At 38.4% G+C, this 26,309-nt stretch overlaps 1 protein-coding gene and 2 long non-coding RNA genes across 14 annotated transcripts in view; 1 reads left to right on the top strand and 2 right to left on the bottom strand.

The window, feature by feature from the left end:
• The window catches only part of LOC5573236 (rap guanine nucleotide exchange factor 4), a 1,027,655-nt gene that overhangs the window by 171,722 nt on the left and 829,624 nt on the right, over window positions 1–26,309 (bottom strand). For all 11 annotated transcript variants that reach the window (XR_002499466.1, XM_021840357.1, XM_021840363.1 and 8 more), the window contains one exon: window positions 14,158–14,479. Coding sequence is in view for 10 of the 11 variants with exons in the window: in XM_021840357.1 (XP_021696049.1) it covers window positions 14,158–14,479 (322 nt within the window). In the remaining variant the exon portion in view is untranslated. The remainder of the gene's footprint in view (window positions 1–14,157; window positions 14,480–26,309) is intronic.
• On the bottom strand, window positions 1,370–7,323 carry LOC110675415. Its single transcript, XR_002499471.1, has 3 exons — window positions 7,232–7,323; window positions 4,211–4,212; window positions 1,370–1,415 (listed from the first exon to the last, which is right to left on the bottom strand). It is a non-coding gene; the product is annotated as an uncharacterized LOC110675415 (long non-coding RNA).
• On the top strand, window positions 6,961–7,306 carry LOC110675414. 2 transcript variants are annotated; one of them, XR_002499469.1, is made up of 3 exons: window positions 6,961–7,002; window positions 7,066–7,141; window positions 7,209–7,306. It is a non-coding gene; the product is annotated as an uncharacterized LOC110675414 (long non-coding RNA). The 2 variants fall into 2 exon arrangements; XR_002499468.1 differs by having other exon boundaries at window positions 7,066–7,306.

Below are 26,309 nucleotides of genomic sequence, written 5' to 3'. Positions count from 1 at the left end.
ATATTCTATGTAACTTTTGAATATCAAAAGCTTCTTTTTAAGACAAAGTTTCGATTTTCTATTAATAAGGGGATAGAGACATTTAACATATTTATTACATTTGGCTTGATTGCCCTCAATGTCATTTTTGAAAGTTAAATTTTTATCTATTATGAGCCCTAGATACTTAACTGGGATCGCAGTAGGCAGCACCCGCGAATGGATGTGTTGAAAATTTATCTGTCACGATTTCATCGTCTCCGCAAATTACTAGATTTGGCTGGTGAAACCGGTGAAACGACTGGTACAGTTTGTGAAAAAAGTGTATAACGGAAATGAAATGGTTTATTCTGCATGCATGTTTGTGAAATGAGCATGCTGATTAGAGTAGCGAGTTGTGTGTGGTCTTTTGATTGCAATGCATGCTCCTGTGGGGTGAGCGACGAACCATGACCAAACGTGTTCGGTCCGCGTGGTGCGAGTGCGGAAAAAGATTCGCGTTTCTCAGTTAGTCCGTATGCAGTAACTAAAGCTGAAAGTGGATTGTGGCTGCTCAATCGAGGATGAAGGGTCAATCGGTGAGCTCGTTTCATGCATTTATTCAAAAAATGTAAAATATGTGTGACTGTCTATTAAATCGTTACAACGGTGGGACGTAGATATGATTTTTCAACAAACTGTGAATGATCCGTCACTGTGAGTGTCGGCATAAACTCTTATTCATAAATTATTTACGTTTACAGATTTCTTTTCTTGCATAATTAATAAAGCTGTAGGAATGTTGTGTTTAGCTATTTGTTCAATAAGATTTGAGTAGTTCGTCATTTCAAGTGTAGACATTTTTTTTCTTCTACTTTATAATTTTTCATATCAATTGAACCTACTATATTCAAAATCATGTTTATATCTCACAAATAATTGTTTATCATGGTCTAATCGCTTATCAAAGTGAATCCTGTGACCCAACGATCCTTCCCATTAATAAATATCCCTCCCAGTAACCTTTGTGGAGATGCAGAGGCAAACACGGTCTCCAAATAGCAAAGGTTATACAATAACATTCCTTCCCCCAATCCCACCTGACTACAAGGACGTGGCCGGTGTCGTTATTGACCCTGTATGAATAGAGGCACTGAAGAAGATTATGGCCAATCCCAGCCAAACTTCTAGTTGATTCTTTGTGCATCTTCATTGACTTCGGTGAATCACGGAATAGCAACCATTGATATGTGTAGTCAGTCTAAGCTAAGCTAAGCTAATTATGAGCCCTAGATACTTAACTTTATCTGACCAATTTATTGGAACCCCTCTCCTCGTGACAACATAGCTACTTAAATGATGATAATTGGATTTCGGCTTTCAGTCACGAATTAAGCGTTGATTATTCTAAATCATTGCCCACGTTTCGATCCAGTTGTTGGGATCTTCTTCAGGGCCTGTTGTTTATTGTGTAAATTAAAAAGGTAGTGTCGTGTTACATAGATTTGTGTTTCTTCTACTCACTCGATATGAATCAACTTGTCGTTTATTCGTGTAGCGCACACGGTGTTTGTCTCGATTGGGTATCGCACGGGTCTTACTGTAGGGTCATAATAGCTATTAGGATTTATTTTTGTATTGTAATTGGGTTGGGCTAGCTTACTTCATCACCAGCACCCTTTTTTGTTTTTTTACAAGGGGGAAATCTGCAAACAGATCCCCTGAGAAGATAACTCAGGGAATGCGGGGATGACGCACCAACGACGACCCGCTAAAACCAGCCTATGCACTGTGCATGAGCAATTCATTTAGAATTGCTCAAGTGGTGAACAGTGCATCGACATGACCCTTGGACTCAGACCCTCATCTCCCCGGAACCACCTTACGGTATTTCTTCGGGAAGACCAACACGTGTAGCAGAAGTAGCCTAGGCAAACTGCTTCTCCTAGCCGACTTAAACAATGTTACAAGGGACCAGCCTCGGCAGGGCTAATCCTCTGCAGCCAACTCTTGGTCGGCGCGCCATAGACGCTGCAATTCTAACATAATGTGAGTGACAGCCGTAGTTACTGCATTCCAGCACTCGGCATCCGCACACATTCTCTCTATAATATTGTCGGGGGACGTGTCCCCTCCGCATGTAGTGAGCATGCGACCTCTCACAACAATGAAACGGGGGCAATCGAACACGACATGCTCCGCTGTTTCCTCTACACCAGCACAATTGGGGCACGCAGGAGATTCTGAGTGCCCGAACCTATGCAGGTACTGTCTATAGCAACCATGTCCTGACAGAAACTGCGTCAGGTGGAAGTTCACTTCCCCATGGCTTCTACCATACCAATCTGACACATTTGGTTTTAGCCGATGGGTCCATCTACCCTTAGTGGAGTTATCCCATTCCTGCTGCCAGCTTCTGAGCGTTTCCTCTTTACACGTGTCGCGGACTCCTCTGGTACCCCTTTGGTTGAAGCATTGAGCATCTTCCTTGATGATGAGCCCGATGGGCGTCATCCCGGCTATGATGCACACGGCCTCTTTAGATACCGTCCGGTATGCACTTGCTACTCTTAAGCACATTATCCTGTACGTGCTTTCCAACCGCTTTAGGTTTCTTCTCGTTATAAGCGCTTTTGACCAGATTGGTCCTCCATACCTTAGTATGGATAGCGCCACGCTTGCCAGCAGCTTGCGTTTGCTGGCAATTACAGCAGAGCTGTTAGACATCATCCTCGAAAGCGCCGCTATAGCCGTAGATGCCCTTTTACAGGCATATTCAACGTGGCTAGCGAAGCTCAGCTTGTCATCAATCATTACCCCAAGATGCCTAAGGGATCGTTTGGACTCTATGGTGCAATCACCTACCGAGATAAGCGCCCGTTGCTCGGACTTGCGGTTGTTGACCACCACCACCTCAGTCTTGTGACGGGCCAGTCCTAGTTTCCTAGACTTCATCCATTCCTCAACCAGGGAAATAGAGTGCGCTGCTGTCAACTCTACTTCCTCCATCGATTCACCATAGACCACTAGGGTGATATCGTCGGCGAAGCCAACAATCTTAACACCCGTCGGAAGGGGCAGCCTCAGTACGTCATCGTACATCGCATTCCATAACAGCGGGCCCAGGATTGAACCTTGAGGTACTCCCGCGGTAATTCGAACGCTTTTCTGCCCCTCCTCTGTGTCATACAGTAGAATCCTACCATCAAAATAGCTTTCTAGAAGCTTACACAACTGCACCGGTACCTTGAGGCGGTGAAGCGCGTGTGCTATTGCTTCCCAGCTTGCGCTGTTGAACGCATTCTTCACATCCAAAGTGACAACCGCGCAGTAACGGATGCCGCTCCTTTTATGCTCGATTGCCACCTCAGCTGTTTGAACGACCGACTGGATGGCGTCCAGAGTAGATTTACCTTTTCTGAATCCAAACTGGTTGTTGGACAGGCCGTCCGCACTCTCCGTATACGGTACTAGTCTGTTGAGAATCAACCTTTCCAATAACTTGCCTGTCGTATCTAGTAGACAGATAGGTCTATACGCCGACGGGTCACCTGGTGGTTTCCCCGCCTTTGGTAGTAGCACCAATTTCTGTCGCTTCCATACATCCGGGAAGATTCCTTGATCAATGCAGCGTTGCATCGTGGTTCTGAACATGTCCGGATCCGTGTTCACTGCCGCTTTTAAGGCAACATTCGGGATACCATCGGGTCCCGGTGCCTTGTTTGACGCGAATGATTTCACGACTTCTGCCAGCTCTTCGTTCGTAGAAGTCGTGAAATCATTCGCGTCAAACAAGGCACCGGGACCCGATGGTATCCCGAATGTTGCCTTAAAAGCGGCAGTGAACACGGATCCGGCAGTGAACGCGGATCACGGTGGTCGCTATGTGACACATCTCTATCACTTGCAGAGCCTGTTTCTTATATGTTATATCGACGATGGAAGGGTTGTTGATGTTGAACCGGTGATGGTGCGTGATACAGTGGTCCATTAATGCAGTTTTTTCGCGAAGCTGATCTATTTCTGGATCCGTGTATAGATGGCCCTCAGACAGACATTTCTCCAGCGTATTTACGTGTGTTTGATGTCCGTACATTCGGTTTTTGAGTTTGTTTGTGGTCATACCGATGTATTTACTTGGACAATCTTGACAGTCGATTCTGTAGATTATGTTGCTTTTGCTGAGGTGGTGTACCGGATCCTTGGCATTCTTGTAGAGATGTCCCACTGTGTTTCTATAGTTGTGTGAGACTCCTATGTTTGGTCTGTTTGGTGTTTGTTAACATCAGCAATGGCGACAACTCACGCACATCATTTTACACAGAAATCAGTGAACGATATGGTATACAAACAGTCCAACTCATGAAAAGCTATGCTAACAACAACACAAAGTTGGGCAACATGCAAAGCCGCAATGAATTCCTGCTTAAATGTCGGCGATCCGGGATCACACCACAGCATATTGTCCACTCGCTTCGGTGTACGCATGAACTGATTGCATCAAGGAGTCCCTACAATCGAAAGCTATCCACGTCCGTGTCCAAGTTCCAGAAATGCTTGCTGAATATCGAGATTCAAGACACTTTCCACAGAGTGCGAATGCTCAATCAAGAGTTGGAAAAATTGAGGGACCAAATCGTTCACCAAACAGACTCAGCAACATACGCACACTACTTCCTCACCCAAGAGTTTGCGTATTACGATAACCTTCGTCGAAAATCACAACAAACCACACGAAAATAAAATCGCCTGATGAACATGTCCGTAGAAACCAACCAACATCAATTGCCGACGGAAAATCCTAACGCTATTCTCAACGCCACCAACAAACCCGTTCCACCAGAAACACTGATCCTTCTTAGCCTCGGCCCAAAATTCGCACTACCGTACATCGATATAGCACAGGTACCATGGTTTCACCTGATAGCTGAGGTAGAAAGTACTCTATCTGCCCATGATTCGCCAACAATCCGTGACCAGGTTCGATGTCAGGTTGTCAACAAGATGCAGAACTTCATCAACAGAAACGACTCCCTAACTAGCGATCCACTTTCAAAATTCTGCAAATCTGCTATCAACATCACCAAGAAATTCATCAAAACAAATCCGGACATTTTAATCACCGAAGCGGACAAAGGCAACCGTACCGTCATAATGAGTCTAGCAGATTACGATAGTAAGATCGAACAGCTGATCGCAGACACCACCACATACCAACGGGTGAGCTCGGATCCGACTCTCCGATACGAACGGAAAAACAACAACATTGTGCAAAGACTTCACGCTCTACAACTAATAGACACCAGAACCAAACACAAGCTCACAAGCTACAACGCCGTCTGTTCCCGTATATATGGTCAACCGAAGGCACACAAATCAAACTTGCCTCTCCGACCAGTAGTTCCCGACACAACTTCTCCAACGTACCATTTGTGTAAGTACATTGCCGATATACTCCGAAAATCATTCAAAAGCCAGTACAACGCCGTGGACTCCAATACGTTCTGTGAATACGTCAATCAGCTAACAATACCACCCGACCACGTGCTGGTGTCATTCGACGCGGTGTCACTTTTCACAAATGTGACCAAGGATGTAGTTATTCACGACATAATTTCAATGTGGGATTACATAAGAGATAACACAAGCATAAATTTGGATCTCTTCCTTGAAATCGTCGAATTTTGCATTAGTGCGAGTTTTTTCTGTTTTCGGAAAAAATATTTCGTACAAATATCAGGAACAGCAATGGGAAGCCCACTTTCTCCCATTCTTGCCGATATTGTGATGGAAAATATATTAACCAGAGCAATTAAGTTGACCAACATCTCACCGCTGTATATACGCAAATATGTTGATGACCTATTTTTGGTGTTACATAAAGACAACATTAATATGATTCTGGCCAAATTCAATTCACTGAACCCTAACATAACATTTACATGTGAAGTCGAAGAGAATAGACAATTGCCATTCCTTGATCTACTGGTAATGCGGAACGAAGACGGAAGCGTTAAAACCGATTGGTATGCCAAACCAATATCATCAGGCAGGATCCTCAACTATTTCTCTTTCCATCCCAATGATCAAAAACTTGCGGTAGTCAACAATTTCATTGATCGCGTCCGTAAATTGAGCACCACTCGAAGTAGCGAAGAGCAAGTACAACTCATACACCAACACCTGAGCAAGAATGATTACCCCCACACTCTCATCAACCGACTTTTGCATCAACCACCTCGTATGGACAACCCACCGAAACCCACCATCTATCGATCAATCCCATACATCCATGGTCTAACTCCCAGCATAAAGAGAATAATACACAGCAACACAGACATAGGAGTCTCACACAACTATAGAAACACAGTGGGACATCTCTACAAGAATGCCAAGGATCCGGTACCCCACCTCAGCAAAAGCAACATAATCTACAGAATCGACTGTCAAGATTGTCCAAGTAAATACATCGGTATGACCACAAACAAACTCAAAAACCGAATGTACGGACATCAAACACACGTAAATACGCTGGAGAAATGTCTGTCTGAGGGCCATCTATACACGGATCCAGAAATAGATCAGCTTCGCGAAAAAACTGCATTAATGGACCACTGTATCACGCACCATCACCGGTTCAACATCAACAACCCTTCCATCGTCGATATAACATATAAGAAACAGGCTCTGCAAGTGTTGGAGATGTGTCACATAGCGACCACCTCTAATACGGTCAACCGTCGGACAGACACCGACAACTTAAGCTGTGCGTACGCTCACCTCCTCGTATCGATTAAGAATCGAAGAGAGGAGAGAAATGCGTCGTCAACAAATTGTTATAGCAGACATAACCAGAATCATATTGACACTTCACAAACACATACACACACCACCACCCAAACTACACCGAATATGCATACCCCACAGTGATTAGCAGACGGCAATAGACAACAGGCACAGTGTTGTATTTCGCCAAATTTTCTGGTGTAAAATTCTTGTTCTGTACCACCCACCCACCATCCGATATAGGGTGCTGGTGATGAAGTAAGCTAGCCCAACCCAATTACAATACAAAAATAAATCCTAATAGCTATTATGACCCTACAGTAAGACCCGTGCGATACCCAATCGAGACAAACACCGTGTGCGCTACACGAATAAACGACAAGTTGATTCATATCGAGTGAGTAGAAGAAACACAAATCCATGTAACACGACACTACCTTTTTAATTTACACAATAAACAACAGGCCCTGAAGAAGATCCCAACAACTGGATCGAAACGTTGGCAATGATTTAAAATAATCAACGCTTAATTCGTGACTGAAAGCCGAAATCCAATTATCATCATCAAAGTCCAGTCAATCTTTGTTAATAGCTACTTAAAGGTTTCAAATAAAGAGCTTTTGGTTTATGTGGAAATATTATTATCTTCCATTTTTGCAAGTATGAAGAAAAAATATCCAAACTTTTTTGCAATCGACTACAGATGACACGCAGGCTTCGTCCTTTGGTGGAAAGGCCTGAGTCATCCGCAAACAAGGATTTTTGACATCTCTGAGGTAACTCAGGTAAGTCAGATGTGAACATATTGTATAATATTGGTCCCAAAATGTTGCCTTGAGGAACACCAGCTCTTACAGGAAGTCTTTCAGATATGGAGTTCTGATAATTAACCTGAAGTGTACGATTTGACAAATAACTTTGAATTATTCTAACAATGCATGTTGGAAAATTGAAGTTTTTTTAATTTTACAATCAAACCTTCATGTCAAACACTGTCGAATGCTTTTTCTATGTCTAGAAGAGCAAGACCAGTACAATAGCCTTCAGATTTGTTGGAACGTATCAAATTTGTTACACGTAAAAGTTGATGAGTGGTCGAATGTCCATGGCGGAATCCGAACTGTTCATTGGCAAAAATTGAATCTTTGTTGATGTGGACCATCATTCTGTTCAAAATGACCTTTCCAAAAAGTTCACTGATGGAGGAAAGCAAACTGATTGGACGATAGCTAGAAGCTTCTGCAGGATTTTCGTCTGGTTTTACAATTGGAAAAATGCATTTGTCAGGAAAATATGCTAATTGAAAACATTTGTTAAATATATCAGCTAAAAATGATAAGCTACTTTCTGGAAGTTTCTTGATGAGGATGTAGAAAATTCCATCATCGCCAGGAGCTTTCATATTTTTGAATTTTTTAATAACAGTTCTCACTTCTTCCAAATCAGTCTCCCAGGCATTTTCGAAAACGTTCTCTTGATTGAGAATATTTTCGAACTCCTGAGTAACTTCATTTTCAATTGGACTAGTAAGTCCTAAATTAAAATTGTGCGCACTTTCAAACTGCATAGCAAGTTTTTGAGCTTTTTCGCAATTAGTTAGTAATAATTTGTTTTCCTCTTTCAATGCCGGTATAGGCTTCTGTGGTTTTTTCAAGATTTTAGATAATTTCCAAAAGGGCTTAGAGCCAGGGTCCAATTGAGAAATTTTATTTTCAAAATTTTTGTTTCTTAATTGAGCAAAACGCTTTTTGATTTCTTTCTGCAAATCCTGCCATATAATTTTCATAGCAGGATCACGAGTGCGTTGAAATTGCCTTCTCCTCACGTTTTAAAGGCGGATCAAGAGTTTAAGATCATCGTCTATAATCACGGATTCAAATTTTACTTCACATTTTGGAATTGCAATGCTTCTGGCTTCAACAATGGAATTTGTTAAAGTTTCAAGAGCATTGTCAATATCAAGTTTAGTTTCTAAAGAAATGTTAACATCAATATTAGAAACTGACACTTATATTGAGCTGTTCGGTAATCCAATCCGCATGGTTATTAAATTAATTAACTCATTACGCGTGGTAAAGATGGACAAATTATGGGTGAAATTATGAAAAAAATCCACGTGCTCGGCTGGGATATGAACCCAGGACTCTTGTATGCTAGACGAGCGCTTTACCAACTAAGCTACCGAGCCACTTGGTGACCCAATAACTGAGTTGGTTACAAGTTTAGAATTCAAATCCCTACAGACCACGCGGACCCCTTTCATAACCAATATCCATCCATCTCTTGTTCCTACACACGCGGAGCGAGCGAGTGCGATTTATTTAGTGTTGAAACTGTTTGCCTATCGTACCTACATCGCTTCCACAACAACTGTATTGTGGAAGAGTAAAGATGTGGGAAGGCTATCAACGTGTCGTTCTCACTCAAGTGACGACATGACTACTACAGAGAGGCAGTACACTCTAATATAAACTGACACTTATATTGAGCTGTTCGGTAATCCAATCCGCATGGTTATTAAATTAATTAACTCATTACGCGTGGTAAAGATGGACAAATTATTTGTCCTTTAGACGTTTTGGAACCCGACGTTTTATCCCTCGACGTTTCGTCATTCGCCATTTTTTCTCTAAACCGAAAAATCGAAATTTTCATTGTCATATAAGAACGTTTAGCATAACGGACAGCTCATACAGAAAAAAACATAGCTTTATAAAGGCATTCACTTTATCTATCTTCGTAGTTGTTTACCATTCAAATTTATAAATTCAAAATTCAGTGCGCATCGTACCTTCGTGCTGTGCGTACACGAATTCTCTCTGATCTTGGAAGTTTTCTTAAAAACTACCTAAAGCAATAAATCAGTACTTTTCAGTGCTACATAAACAGTACTTTTCAGTGCTAAAATTAAAAACGGTACTTTTCAGTGCTACTAAAACAGTACTTTTCAGTACTATTTTCTACTATTGATCCCTTTACGATCCTTGTTTGGACCCGTGCCTTCGATTTTTCGTTGGACCCGTTGGCGAAAGCTAGCGGTGGTAATCCTTCTTGGACACCGTCTAGGGAAAAAACCTCTCGAAGGTCACGTCTTTCTCGTTTATTAACTAAACATGGTATCAACAACTAACAAAAGAAAGGGTGAATCTCTCAATTAACTACTTCCTTCCAAAAAAGTGGGTTTTAAAACTGTTACTACACGTGGCAAGAATGGAAGAAAGGACGCTTCCCCGGAATGTGAAGTTTCTTCCAAGGGCGAAATGAATAATTGTATCGAAATGAGCAATCAGTTCGATGCTCTAGACAGGCTCTTTGATTAGAGTGAGGAAGCAAAGAGTGCCGCCTATCGTGGTCAGTTGTTCTGAATTTGGGGGATTTAGGCAGGAGATTTTGAACTCCATTAGGGGAATCAAGGTTTCCTTCCAAATCGCAAAGAAAAAGGAGACTGTCGCGTTTTGCCGGCAACTCTTAAAGATCGCGAACTTCTTCTCAGACATCTTGAAGAGAAGAAGCTCAAATTTTTTACTTATGACGACAAAACTGAACGTTTGTTCAAAGTTGTCTTGAAAGGTCTCTCAAGTGACTATAAGTCACCTGAAGAGATCAAAAATGGAATAAATGATTTATTTGGATTTTCCCCAGTCCAAGTAATCATTATGAAAAAGAGAACCCAATCTGGCATTGTTCGGAAAGGGCTTTCTCAAGAATATTATTTAGTTCACTTTAACAAAAAAGAACTAAATAATATTAAATAAACAGAAAGCTTGAATGCGCCAATTGCAAGGGCCCTCATAAAGCTAACTTTTGGAAATGCACTTCACGCAAGAGAGTCGTTGAGGCTCGTGCCAGGCAGATGAAGGATTATATCCGTTACGATAACGGTCGTTTCCGAAATTTGCCTGGTAGAGTATCGAACAATGCTCATTTTTCAGTTAACGATCGCTTGATTAGGAATCATACCCACCAGGAAGATCATAATCATGCTCATTCTCAAACAAATTTTAATCCGTCGGGTAGCCGTTCGAATCTTTCAATTTCGAGAATCTACCCACGGAAAATCCTTTGCTGATATCGTAGCAGGAAATTTGAACTCCTCCCCTGTTCGTACTATGAGTACCCATTCTACTTGTTTCAAATCAAATGGAAAAAAAAAACCCTACCGCCACAGATAATTCCTACTCCGCTTCTTCGTCTACCGGAAATTCCAATGGGAAATCATCAGATGCATCCACTCCAAGTGATATGTCTGCCTTTGATTTTAATTTTCTAACTGAACAATTGAATCTAATGATTGATTCAATGTTCAAAGCCATCACTATGACTGAAGCAGTCCAAGTAGGTGTAAAATTTACAAATCAAATTGTTATTGGATTACGTTTTTCTAATGGATCCAAATAATAATTTAAATATTTTGAATTGGAATGCTCGTTCTCTGAATGGTGAAGAGGACGAGCTGTTTAATTTTCTTACAGCTAATAACGTGCATCTTCTTCTTCTTTTCTGGCGTTACGTCCCCACTGGGACAGAGCCTGCTGCTCAGCTTAGTGTTCTTATGAGCACTTCCACAGTTATTAACTGAGAGCTTACTATGCCAATGACCATTTTTGCATGCGTATATCGTGTGGCAGGTACGAAGATACTCTATGCCCTGGGAAGTCGAGAAAATTTCCAACCCGAAAAGATCCTTGACCGGTGGGATTCGAACCCACGACCCTCAGCTTGGTCTTGCTGAATAGCTGCGCGTTTACCGCTACGGCTATCTGGGCCCAACGTGCATATAGCAGTTATTACTGAAAATTATTTAAAACCTGGATCCAAACTAAAAAAGATCCTAACTTTTTTGTATATCGAAATGATCGACTTGATGGGGCATGTGGGGGAGTTGCAATCATCATTCATAGGCGTATGAAACATCAACTGTTCTCGTCATTTTAAACTAAAGTTTTTGAAACTTTAGGTGTTTTTGTTGAAACACAGTTTGGTAAATATACTTTCATAGCTGCCTATTTGCCTTTTCAATGCTCTGGACAGCAAGTTAATTTGCTCCAAAGTGACTTGCGAAAATTGACTCGCAATAAGTCAAATTTTTTTTATCATTGGTGACTTTAATGCCAAACATCGGTCATGGAATAATTCTCAAAGTAATTCCAACGGCAGAATTTTATTTGATGAGTGCTCTTCAGGATATTTCTCAATTCAATACCCTGATAGCCCTACATGTTTTTCCTCTTCTATAAATCCATCTACGATTGATTTAGTCTTAACCGACTCTAGTCATCTTTGTAGCCAATTAGTTACTCATGCTGATTTTGATTCTGATCATGTGCCTGTTACATTTCAAATATCCCATGAAGCGATTCTCAATCCTATCAGCTCCGCTTTTAATTATTTACGAGCCGACTGGAATACATATGAAACGTATGTTGACTCTAATATTGATTTAAATTAATTAACTCATTACGCGTGGTAAAGATGGACAAATTATGGGTGAAATTATGAAAAAAATCCACGTGCTCGGCTGGGATCCCATTCAATTGTTCAGTTAGAAAATTAAAATCAAAGGCAGACATATCACTTGGAGTGGATGCATCTGATGATTTCCCATTGGAATTTCCGGTAGACGAAGAAGCGGAGTAGGAATTATCTGTGGCGGTAGGGTTTTTTTTTCCATTTGATTTGAAACAAGTAGAATGGGTACTCATAGTACGAACAGGGGAGGAGTTCAAATTTCCTGCTACGATATCAGCAAAGGATTTTCCGTGGGTAGATTCTCGAAATTGAAAGATTCGAACGGCTACCCGACGGATTAAAATTTGTTTGAGAATGAGCATGATTATGATCTTCCTGGTGGGTATGATTCCTAATCAAGCGATCGTTAACTGAAAAATGAGCATTGTTCGATACTCTACCAGGCAAATTTCGGAAACGACCGTTATCGTAACGGATATAATCCTTCATCTGCCTGGCACGAGCCTCAACGACTCTCTTGCGTGAAGTGCATTTCCAAAAGTTAGCTTTATGAGGGCCCTTGCAATTGGCGCATTCAAGCTTTCTGTTTATTTAATATTATTTAGTTCTTTTTTGTTAAAGTGAACTAAATAATATTCTTGAGAAAGCCCTTTCCGAACAATGCCAGATTGGGTTCTCTTTTTCATAATGATTACTTGGACTGGGGAAAATCCAAGTAAATCATTTATTCCATTTTTGATCTCTTCAGGTGACTTATAATCACTTGAGAGACCTTTCAAGACAACTTTGAACAAACGTTCAGTTTTGTCGTCATAAGTAAAAAATTTGAGCTTCTTCTCTTCAAGATGTATGAGAAGAAGTTCGCGATCTTTAAGAGTTGCCGGCAAAACGCGACAGTCTCCTTTTTCTTTGCGATTTGGAAGGAAACCTTGATTCCCCTAATGGAGTTCAAAATCTCCTGCCTAAATCCCCCAAATTCAGAACAACTGACCACGATAGGCGGCACTCTTTGCTTCCTCACTCTAATCAAAGAGCCTGTCTAGAGCATCGAACTGATTGCTCATTTCGATACAATTATTCATTTCGCCCTTGGAAGAAACTTCACATTCCGGGGAAGCGTCCTTTCTTCCATTCTTGCCACGTGTAGTAACAGTTTTAAAACCCACTTTTTTGGAAGGAAGTAGTTAATTGAGAGATTCACCCTTTCTTTTGTTAGTTGTTGATACCATGTTTAGTTAATAAACGAGAAAGACGTGACCTTCGAGAGGTTTTTTCCCTAGACGGTGTCCAAGAAGGATTACCACCGCTAGCTTTCGCCAACGGGTCCAACGAAAAATCGAAGGCACGGGTCCAAACAAGGATCGTAAAGGGATCAATAGTAGAAAATAGTACTGAAAAGTACTGTTTTAGTAGCACTGAAAAGTACCGTTTTTAATTTTAGCACTGAAAAGTACTGTTTATGTAGCACTGAAAAGTACTGATTTATTGCTTTAGGTAGTTTTTAAGAAAACTTCCAAGATCAGAGAGAATTCGTGTACGCACAGCACGAAGGTACGATGCGCACTGAATTTTGAATTTATAAATTTGAATGGTAAACAACTACGAAGATAGATAAAGTGAATGCCTTTATAAAGCTATGTTTTTTTCTGTATGAGCTGTCCGTTATGCTAAACGTTCTTATATGACAATGAAAATTTCGATTTTTCGGTTTAGAGAAAAAATGGCGAATGACGAAACGTCGAGGGATAAAACGTCGGGTTCCAAAACGTCTAAAGGACAAAACGTTGAAATACTTATTTTTTTCGAAAGAAAATCATTTTTCCATGAAATCAATGACTCATTTTGCTTGCTTAGAATTATTATTTTTGTTCCGCTGTGAGAGGGATCTTAGCATATAATTCATTCAACAAAAAGTGATTAAAGCAGTTCAATGTTCGAACTCACCTCGATAAACTCCACCGCCAGCGGGTCGTCAAACACGGCATGTCGCACCGCCAGGACCCACCGCTGGATGAACTGCACCACCCGCCGTTTGCAGGTCATAAAGTACTCCTGGTCCTCTTCGCTCGCGGTCCGCATGTCCACTTCGGTGTCGGCGTGGTAGGTGCTCGCCAGCTCATCGATCAGAATCGGCGTCGGCATGAACACGATGTGGGTCAGTAGAAAGTCGTCCAAAAACGGATCGTTTGGTCCCGCCTGACCGCCCAGTCTTGTCTCCAGCAGGTGTTCCAGCATCTTTTGTGGCGTGCCGGACATCACAGTGTATCTGCGAATGGGAGGGAAATCGGGGCGTCACTTTTTGCGATTCTACCTCATGGCACCGAAAGACATTAACCCGAATGCCATTATCCCGAATTTCTGTTCTCCGAACGACCCATGATCCCTCTTAACATTACCTCGAATTCCATTATCATAGGGCAATACCGTTCATGATTATTGAAATTTCCGGGGTAATAGCATTCGGGGTGATAGCTTTCGGGTTAATGGCATTTGGGATAATAGGATTCGAGGAAATGGAGAAGAATCACTTTTCACGGTTTGATGACAGAAAGTAATGAGGACACGTGCAGATTTGTCCAAAAAATAGAAAACAGGTGGAAAGACACAACAAAAGGAAATGTTTCTGGCGAAATGCTTCAGTTAGCTACATTGTTTTTCAGACCAACCGGAAAGGATGATGATGGATGCGAGTTGCCTCTTGGTTCATGCAATGCGGAGGAGGGATTGCCTAAGGTAGCTAAAGGTAAACAAATTTTCCTAATTAAAATTTCCTGGTAAACATGCAACAATGGGAAAAAAGGAAGGATGGATGCTATTGTTGAAGGTAGAAACGGTGAAATGATATAGTGTTGTGCCGATGTGTTTGAGCTTGAAGCTGTAAAGTACTTTTCCTTCTCGATGGTAGCACTAGAAGTTGTTACTCGTCGAACAAAAGAAACTTTTTTTTACTTGGAATGTGTTTTCTAATATACATACTTCTCTCTTGGATTCCGGATGAGCTGCAAAGAACCCTGAATTCGATGCTTACGAACTCCCACCTTTCAAAAATTTTGACCATTAACCTCCATCCTGTATTAATTTTTCTACTAAAATAGCCCTTGAGTAAATGACTAACTTTTCTGAAGATATAAATTTTCTTAGTGTTCATGGTCATAGAATTCGAAGAAATCCATAAGCACTGGGTCTGCTATAACGCTCATCTGCTTAAAAATTGTCAAAACATATTTTTTTCGGCAACTTGTCAAGATACCTGATACCACTTTATCTTATGTTAAAAGAGTGCAATACAAAAACTTGTGATGATCTCACAATTTCTTATCTCCCCAAAAAGAAAAAAAAAACTTCAAAGCGCATCGGGTTTCTTTCGCATTACAAGCCTTTGCATCCCTTCACGTACCTACTTATCCACGAACCACCTTCATCAAGTTGACATTTTTACGGACGAGGGACTTTGTCCTTGTTCCCGCCAGACAATCGATCGTGTTTCCTTCACTTTCGAGTCAAATTATTTCGCTCGAGCTCCGTGCCATTCGCTTTTGTTGTTGGCGCGAAAAGCGATTATGATTAATGTTAACGATATGCAAACAAGCGTTCCACTTACTCGGGGTGAACGCTTTTCCGAGAAATTAAAGCGGGATGAAAAGTATGACAGGTTGCTCAAGCAGTCGTTTGGGGAAATTGACAACTTAACTTTAAGAAATTGAAGACTGATGGAAATCATTTTTTTTATGTACAATACCTGTAAGCCATTTGCCCGGTAGCATCATCCCAAGAAAGTCAGTCATCGAAATTACCGTTATCCAGATAAAAGTATAACCTCATTTTTATTCAAGCATAGCCGTACCTAAGCGTAGGAAATGCTACAACTTTTCTGTATGTAAGCACTGATGCAGAGCAAATGAAGAAACGAAATTACCTTAGAAAGAATAGCCAGCATGAAGAATGTGTAATAGCTAAACCACAAGAATAGCATGAACTGGAATGGGTTGTGCTACTTTTCCCCGAATAGCCCAGTTCCCCGAAACATGTTTAGCACTCATAATTGTCATAACTTTTGTATTTCAAGGTGGTGAAAGAACAGGCCATTAGATGTCCATCCTTCTTTATTTGATTGGCGGTTCTTTCGAGTTATACCGTCATTTTTGGCAATATGGTTTTATCGAGAATGGTCACAAATATCCTTCTTTTGATTGCTGATCGTTCTTTTTAGTTCAGCACCCTGTCACCAAAGACTATTCTTGCATATTTTTAAACTGCAACACCGGGTCATTCGGGGAAATGGCTTTCAGGGAAACGGGTCTTCCAGGGAACTGACATTCGGGGAAATGACATTTGGGAAAACGACATTCGGGGAAAAGTAGCACAATCACTCGAGATTATCCGACATTTTCCCGAAAACCATTTCCCCGAATGTACTGTTTCCCCGAAAGTTTTTTCCAAAGTCATTTATTATTTTTTTTTTTAATTATCGGTATAAAAGATTATATTTAGCTAGTTTGATAATCGCCTCAAGTGGAGATAAACCAGCCACGGGCTGAAAATCTCCTTAATAAAACTAATAATAATCGCTTCAAGCGAATAACTCTCCTATGAATGATTTGAATCGAAGAACGGAAGATGTGATATTTTGATTGGAAATCAATGACAGTTTTACTGGCAGGTTTGCTTTTTAAAATATGTTAAAGAGTTATGTTCGGTATTTAAATTTATTATGCTAAGAATTGTAAAAAAAAGCATTAAATGTAGGTAGGTTTTGAAGGAATATTAAGAATATTCAATGTTCAAAGATGACCAAATCTGATGCTTAATGTTGTTTGTCCGAATATAATTCATTTTAATGTCATCTGCTGAATGGGCAACGGATGAATTATGGAATAAAGTTTGACTGGTTGAAAACAGTTTGCAGGATCCAAAGACGTGACCTAAATGAGATCTTTACTGCACGACAGACAACTTAGAAATAATAAATGAGTCACTAAGTTGATTTGGGACACATCTGACAATTCAGCACACCGTGTCCAGGCTATCATTCGATCATTGCTTCCGCGTTAGTAGTTTGTGTTTCTTAAAACATTAGCAGACGGTTATTTTTTTGTGCTACAATTGATAACGTAAAAAAGACTTGTTTTCAATTTTATAAATATCCCTTCTTTAGAACATAGATTGTTTTTCCTTATATTACTAGTCTAATAGTAATTGGCATCAAAATAATTGATATTTTTAAAGCTAGTCTCACCTTCTTATCATCGTAGGTAGTTCCTTGAAGCTTTGCTGTGTTAATTTTGTTCTGCTTGCAACAACTGAAATTTTCCCTTCTTCTATTAGAAGGATAAACATATCAATAATATATATCATATATACATATACAGCCATTTCATGAAAAACCGATCTAGTGCGTCTCCGAATTCCGTGCAAATTTGCTATTTGGTTTCTTATCCGAAATAAAGATAGAGTAAAGTGGGGCAAAAGTTCGAGTGGGGTAAGAGTTCCTTTTCAAGATTTCAAACTCAATTCAAAACAAAACTTATAAATGACATGGTGGTTCGAATGCTTATCAAGTAGGAGACTTTCACTCCAAATATCATAAGACTCGGTTGAGATTTGGAAAAATTATGGCTATTTGTTGTTTTTTGACGTGAATATTGTAATTTTTGGTCAAACTTTCGTTTCACGGAACCAAATAAAGATAAAATCTTTTTCAATATTTTATGTAAGGGCGTTTCTAGGTCTACCATAAGGATGCCTTGAGGTGTATTAGTTTTTGCATAAATGCTTGGAAACAATTTTTGGCCCATAGTGGGGCAAAAGTTCGAATCAGCGGGGCAAAAGTTCGACCCATGCATAAAATCACGGAAAAAATTCAAATTACTCAAAATCCACATATTATCTTCAAATTTAGTGAAATTCGCCTGATCGTGCGAAAAATATCACCAAAATTTTACATTTTCACTTAGTTTTGCGAAAAACTGCTATTTTTAGGTATACTAAAATTAACCCTGTTTTGGATTATTTTTTGATGAAAATTTAGTGTGTATTTTTCGGCAAACATAAGTTCACGGCTGGTATAAAGTATGCCTGTCATAAAAGTATCAATATTTAGTGTTTTAGCCAGCGAACTTTTGCCCCACACTTGATTCGAACTCTTGCCCCACCGGTGGGGCAAAAGTTCGTTTAGGACAATCAATTTTGAAACTGTTATAACTAAAAATGGATAAATATTTTGACACATGTATGTTCAGCAAAATAATAGCCAATATGTTGAAGGTTCACTGTATGGTATTTATTTTGTTTCAACTGCTATTGGTTTTCTGGAAACTTCGATTATACCACTAAGGTCGAACTTTTGCCCCACCTTACTCTACACGTATTTTTGGATTTTTTGATTAGGATGACCATTTCCGAAATAGGGTGACCAGAAAAATCGTGATTTTGCAAAATTTTTATTTTTAAAAAAATTATAACTTTTGAACCGTTTGACCGATTTTCAATCTTTTTGGACGAAATGAAGGCTAAGGATTTTGAATTTTCGGAAAAAATATAAAATTAAAAAAAAATGTGTTTTTACATGGAAAAACTCAATAGTTTCCGTTTTTTCGTGTTTTGAAGGCCTCGGGACCAAAGGGGCTATTGCTGCTCTCATTTTTTCTTAAAAGTTCAGAAAATTTTACGTAAACTGTCAAATTTTCAGCGATGTATGTTTTTTAGTTTTTGAGATATATTTTTTTGAAAATAAAAAATCAGTCATTTTTCATCGGCACACACTGTAGATCTCAGCGCATTAGATTTGTAATGTTTAAAAAAATCATTACTTTTGAACAGCTCAACCGATTTCCAATCTTTTTTTATGGAATGAAAGCTTTTTTTTAAACATTACAAATCTAATGCGCTGAGACCTACAGTGTGTGCCGATAAAAAATGACTGATTTTTTATTTTCAAAAAAATATATCTCAAAAATTAAAAAACATACATCGCTGAAAATTTGACAGTATACGTAAAGTTTTCTGAACTTTCAAGAAAAAATGAGAACAGCGATAGCCCCTTTGGTCCCGAGGCCTTCAAAACACGAAAAAACGGAAACTATTGAGTTTTTTCATGTAAAAAACACAATTTTTGTGAAATTTTATATTTTTCCTGAAAAGTCAAAATTTTTAGCCTTCATTTCGTCCAAAAAGATTGAAAATCGGTCGAACGGTTCGAAAGTTATAATTTTTTTATAAATAAAAATTTTGCAAAATCGCGATATTTTTGGTCACTCTATTTTGGAAATGGTCACCCTAATCAAAAAATCCAAAAATACGTGTATCCTTATTTCGGATACGGAACAAAATAGCAAATTTTCACGGAATTCGGAAACCCACTAGATCGGTTTTTCATTGAATGGCTGTATAATATTATATCAATAATAGATAAATAAATCAATAGAAATTAACAGAGCTACTGACACTTCAATTAGAATTTTTTCTGGTGATTACAGTCGACTCTTTACAACTCGGTATTCTATATCTCGATGGATTTATCAGTCCCTTCAAATTTCCATACACCGTGCTCTCCATGAGTCGATATTTCCATAGCTTAATATTTCCACTAATCGATGTCATGGAACAGGTAAATTTTTCTCCACAACTCGATATTTATTTAAAAATCTTTCTTATTCGGGGAAACTTCGACTAAATTCTTGCAAAATGTAATGAAAGTTAAAAAAACATTGGAAAGAAAATATTGATTGTCACAAAAAAGAAGAATTCGAGAATTTTGAAAAAAAGTTTTTAAATGGTAGCTTTTAAAATACTGCCAATAAAATAATATTCCTTTTTTGCAGAAGTGATCATAAATGTATTGGGATTACAGATACTTGTTCGTTTGATTTTGGGATTTATTGTGTCGGTGTATTCTATAACTCGATAATTCTATAAGTCGATGGTCCCTTTGATATCGAGTTATGGAGAGTCGATCTGATTACTTCAAATTTCATTGTAGGAACGAATACTACATATTCTAATATTTGTATCCTACATTTTCAATGCCTTTGACCTACTCTTAATTAGGTGTTTTTTTTTCAAATAAGCTATTTTTCTATTGAGTAAGCATTTCTTCTGCATTTTCAGTATTAATTACTAACATGCTCACTGTATTTGACGTTTTCGACCAGATGATCCATTTAGGAATTTAAAAAAAAATGTTTCTATCCAAGACTTAAATAGAAGTTTACGGAACAAGTTGCAGAATGATGATTTTTACAGCACGAGTCGTAAATTTATCCTACGAGGCTTGCCGAGTAGGATAATTACGACGAGTGCTGTAAAAATCGAGTTCTGCAACGAGTTACGTACAACATTTTTTGAAATTTCGTAGAAGACCACTTGATGGTATAAGAAATTATATCGGAATGCATTCAGCATTATTTTACAATTTCTGAAAAATTGTTGTGTTATGATTCATTACGCAACTCAAAACAGTTGCGTAATGAGAAAGCGTTGTGTAATTAATCATTACAGCACTGGTTTCAGTTGCGTAATGACTATTCCCTCACTGCATACTTCAGTGCAGGAAAGTAGGCCGTTTCATGACAGATTGGCGTGATGAAAAACAGCCTATTACGATGAGAAATTGCAAAAAAAAAAAAAATTATTTGAAAAACTGATATTAATTGTCAGAAAATCAATTAAGGAACATGATGTTTTTTAAAAGAATCTACAAGGAAGACTCGAGGTTTAATTATGTAGTCCAAGATATAATAGATTCTAAAGATCAATGGTCTCACTGTAGCTACTGAAAAAAAGAAGGGAAAATTCAAATTAAAATATATCTCCTAAGTGTCACTGAATATTGGAACAGTATAAATATAAAGAACAGCCTTTTATTCGTAGAAGGCAAAACTAAGCCGAATGTTCATTCGGCCAAATGTTCACGAGTTAAATATCTATACTCCATACATACTGCTTCCAATTAAACTGCCTATTTTTTGAATCAGGCTATCACAAGAAAAAAATCTATGTCGGAACATTATTTTGAACATCTGTAAGTAACAGAAGGATTTTATAACAAATTAATCAATTTTCGTCTAGTCTTACATCAGTTAGCACGTTAAATACTTTTTTCGATATCAGTATCGTAAATTCTTCAATAATCTATACCTTTGAGCCTGAAATCAGTAGCATTACAATAGCTTGAAAATTGAAGTTTTGCAGGGCAGAGCATTGGACACCAGAAATGTTCAAATATGCGTTCAGTCAAATCTTGAAAATCTTGAGTGCCGGCCAAAATATACTGGTCCAATGAGCGGGTTCTAGAACATTCCCTACAGACACCATAGATCTAACAAAAACTTCTATCGGGGTCTGAAATCGACTCAATAAAAGCAATAATCAATCAGTTTATTACTTTTTGACACTTGGTGCGCTTTGTCTGAACAGAAATTGTTGCAATTTCTATGCTTCAAATCAATTATGTATTTCTGAGCTAAATTCAAGCTTTAAAAATTCATAACTATCAAACGGAACACCAAAAATGATCAAAAATACCTCTACATAGTAGTTGATTCAATTCTACGAACTTTTGTCGAACACACTTTTATGACTGCAGCAAGTTTTAACATAGTTTGGTTGAGATTTGTGCTTCAAGGTTTTTGAAAATCACTATTTTTAGAGAGTGTTCTCTCTAAAAAATACACCTGTATGGAAATTTCGGATTTTTAATTTCCAGAACATGATGGCTCTATACATCTTAAACTTTATCCCGATTTAAGTTACAATTTATCTTACAAAAATAAATTATAAAAAATAGAAATCTAGGAAGCACTTTTATAAATCCGCTGTGGGTGAGCCAAGAGCACCACCGCGAGCTTTGGCGGGTTTAAAATATGAACACGTTAGCACTGCTTTTTCTCAGTCGATGATGATAACACTGTTCGACAAAAAAGTCGATCTGAAGGCACAGAGACTGGACACCCGGGCTTGAAAGTATAAAAATAAACAAAAATAATGGCTTTTTCAGAATGTTCGTGTCTGCCCCAGGTCATTTTTAAAATATACTTGAACATTTTGCATTTTTTATTTAAAAATCTGATCTAATCAATAACCCGATACAGTGTTTTTTATTCAGGACAGCAGAATTCATGTGCCATATTTTGTTTTAAACTTGAAATTCAATATGAAGAGTTGTACTTAAATTTGCATGGACTCCCCCTCCCTTTTTTGTACCCTCCCCGTTTTAAGGTATTTATGATATGATGAAATATTTTATATAAATCCACTGGATACTGCAATGCACCAGATATCTCTCCAGAAATATCTTGATTTATAAATAACCCCTTGATCATACTGTGCAACCGTCCATTCATTTGGTTGTTCATTTTAGGGGGGCACGGTGCTCCCCTGACCGTTATTATCAGAAAAAAATCTCCATCAAATCTGTGCTCATCAGTCGATTTCTATAGCTAAGCTGCTTGTCTGGGCAAAATTTAAAAAAAATCGTAGGGCCCGTTTTGAAGTTACGCCCTTTTGAATGTGTAAGTCCAGTAATTCTAAGGAAATCTGAAATATTCAACCGGGTTTTTATTGGCCGTTATTTTCAGAATAGATATAATATTAACATTTGATTCAAAGTTGGTTTATATAGTTATTTGTAACTTCTGAGAGGAGTTTTGAATGAGAGGATAGACGAAATTTGGAGTTACGTCCTTTTGGAAGTGTAACCATTGAAAACATTAGTTTCCAATAGAATAATTAGGCATTCTTTTAAGCAGGCATTCCGTTAAGCATGTTCAAATGTTTTCAATGACACATTGCAATTATATGTCGCCAAAGTCTTTCACAATTGATTATTTTTTCAAATGCTCAAGCGCTGTAAGGCATTACGGAACAATTTTCCTGTCATAATTATTATTCATAAAATATTGTTATAGCTCAACTAGCTACCTTGGGCCTTCCCTAACCGAGTGGTTAAAGTCCGTGGCTACAAAGCAAAGCCATGCTGGAGGTTATTGAGTGCAATTCCCGGTCGGTCCAGGACCTTTTCGTAATGGAAATTTTCTTGACTTCCCTGGGCATAGAGTATGTTCGTACCTGCCACACGATATACGATGCAAAAATGGCAACTTTGGCAAAGAAAGCTCTCAGTTAATAATTGTGGAAGTGCTCATTGAACACTAATGGTATTGGTAATGGTAATGGAATTCAAAGTCAAGGGGTATATTTTTGAAAAGATATTTAAAATATGTTTAAAACAGAGTTGTTCGTGGATTTTACGTAAATTCCGTAAATTACGTAAATTACGTTTTGATTACCGGAAAATCGTAAATTGTTCTGTGGCCCTGTTGATAACCTGCTGGACTACATACCAGAATATGGTTTCAATCCTACACAATCTGAAGATTTCCATGTTAACTTTTATTTCTTTTCGATTGCAGATTGTGCTTGTGAAGTAAAGACTCACCAGCTGCTATGACTAATCACAAACGAAAAAAATCATACTTTGGGAGCTCCACAAAGTATTCCAAATTGACAAAGACAAACATTTAAAGTTAAGCTCTGTAAATGCTACAATTTTGAACTCCATTAAACAAAATAACAACGGATGTTCTAAACTTTGCATTGTTTTCTTCCATTTTGTATCGCTGCTTTCTACGTTGTTAATTTTATTTTATTCCATATACTGCTATCCATAATTGAAAACTTAACTCGTAAAGTATTCCTTGTCGTATTCTTCGCTTCGATGTACAACAGGTAACAATAATTGCATGTAAAATAAACTAAATCGTGAGTATATACGTTCACCAAGCTAGCCAGAATATTGAGCTACAAGAACTAATCTGGTTATATGATGAAATTAGCTCCGTAATACCTTAAAACACTTGAGCCTTTGGAAAATCAGTTGATTGTAAAATACTTTGGCGCCATATAAGGGCAATGTGCCTTTGAAAATATTTGAATATGCTCAAAGGTATAAGAATGCCTAATTATTCTATTGGAAATAAGTGTTTTCAATGGTTACGCTTCCAAAAGGACGTAACTACAAATTTCGTCTATCTTCTCATTCAAAACTCTTCTCAGAAGTTACAATTAACTATATAAACCAAATTTGATTCAAATTTTAATATTATATCTATCCTGATAATCACGGCGAATGAATGATGGAGATTTTTTTCTGATAATAACGGTCAGGGGAGCACCGTGGGGGGGGGGGGGGTCTGTTCAAAGATTACGGTTCGTATAAATAAAAATAAAAAAATTGAAGAGTTGACCACAAGGGAAAGGGGATGAAAAATACCAAAAATATATACACGTGGTTTATGAAGGGCCCTTGCAGGCTATTATGTTTCATGTTTACAATATCGAATTTTAGATCAAGGGGCTATCCATAAACCACGTGGATTTTTTAAATTTGTTTATAGACAAAAGGCCACGAGGGGGGAGAGGGATCTTGTTTTAAAAAAAAGTCCACGTAATTTATGAATGTTCCCTGACAGATCAACGGACTTTGAACAAATTTTTAAATAATACTATGCTTGTGATAACTTTACCTTCTTATGAATATCCTGTCAATATGGTGCCCGTAAACTGCTTTGCTCTAGCTATTAAACATTGAAGGATAAACAATGCTGATATTGAAGCTATTGGAAATCGTTACATTTAACATTGATTAATTGTAAAACAAATAATACTTGTGCCTCCTGGCCAACGATTTCCAAGTTAGATCAATTTACAAAAAACGATTGATTTTTGTTTTGTTTTCAAACTTGCTTTTTTCGAGTGGGTGGCTTAAACTCATCTTTTCAAACATCACCTCACATTCGGCTGTTGAGTTGATTTATACCTTTACTTATAAAAAATAATTTTACAACGTGATATGTTTCTTCATTCAAGTGAAATACAAAGTGTTAATTGCAAGGTGAAAATGGATATCTCTAAGTGTGATTTGGTTAGAAGTCTCTTAGTGGTTTTACATGCCAAGGCTCAAGCAAATAAACTTCATTCCACTGGTAATTGACAAGTACAAGCAGTACTTTAGAAGGTTGTGGATCAACGATTTGTCTAAAATTAATCATTGTGTTTGCTGCCATTCAATGCTGCTCAAGAGCGAACATCGGTCAATACTTGCAGTGCCTATGATATGGTCAGCTCCTGGTGTGGCTCATATGCATTCTTACTTATGTCTAATGCCCTTATTAGTGGGTAAAAACTGATGCCAAAGGAATGGAATTCAATATCCAAAAAGGTCGTCATGTACTCTACCAGAAAAAGTCTTACCATCTGACGAGATTGATGCTGAGGAGGAAACAACTTCTTGTCCTGATAACCACGAGGATGACTTACCGCTAATAGACCCGACGCCTACAATAGCAACAAGTTCATCATATCATCCACAACCGTCTACGTCGGCGGGTCATGCTGATAATCCCGACCTGGTCAAGCTAGTTTTGATGATTCAACCTGGGATCTAAATTTGCCTTCAAACCTTTTTGAATTGTTAGGATCCAGATTGGGAAGAAAAAACTGTTAAAAACAGGCACCAGATCCGCAAACAGATCGAAAGTCGATGATTTCCGCTCAACGTTCGATGAACACAACGAAATAACATATTTAAGGAATATTCGCCGACTTTTTGAAATTTTCGAGGTCGAACACGATAAGTGTACTAACAGAGTCTTCAAAAGCCTTGTTACTGCACAATGGAAATGTTTACACCAGTATTCCAGTAGCTTACACTTACACTTAAATAAAGAGGAATATAACGTGCTGCAAGACATTTTGTATTTGATTTATTACCCTGAATTTAAATGGAAAAAATTGCAGATTTCAAGCTGATCAATATTCTCATGGGGCTGAAAAGGGTAATCCAAAGTTTCCATGTTTTGATTACCTGTGGGACAGGAGCAATGATGGGGATAATGAATCAGCATGCCCATTACTTCCTTTTTTTGATAAGTACCCAGACAACAAACCAGTGCTATGAAAAAAGCTAGCCATAAAAAACTTCAGACGACCAGGGTGAGCGAGCACATCAAGATTTTAAGGACATCGAACAACGGTTTAAAGGGAAAAATAACGTCAATGCAATGGGAACATATTGTTGGGGATTAGTTCGACAAAAATAT

The sequence above is a fragment of the Aedes aegypti genome, chromosome 2 (assembly GCF_002204515.2).
Source record: "Aedes aegypti strain LVP_AGWG chromosome 2, AaegL5.0 Primary Assembly, whole genome shotgun sequence".
NCBI lineage: Eukaryota > Metazoa > Arthropoda > Insecta > Diptera > Culicidae > Aedes > Aedes aegypti.
This window is presented reverse-complemented; position numbering and strand designations above follow the sequence as displayed.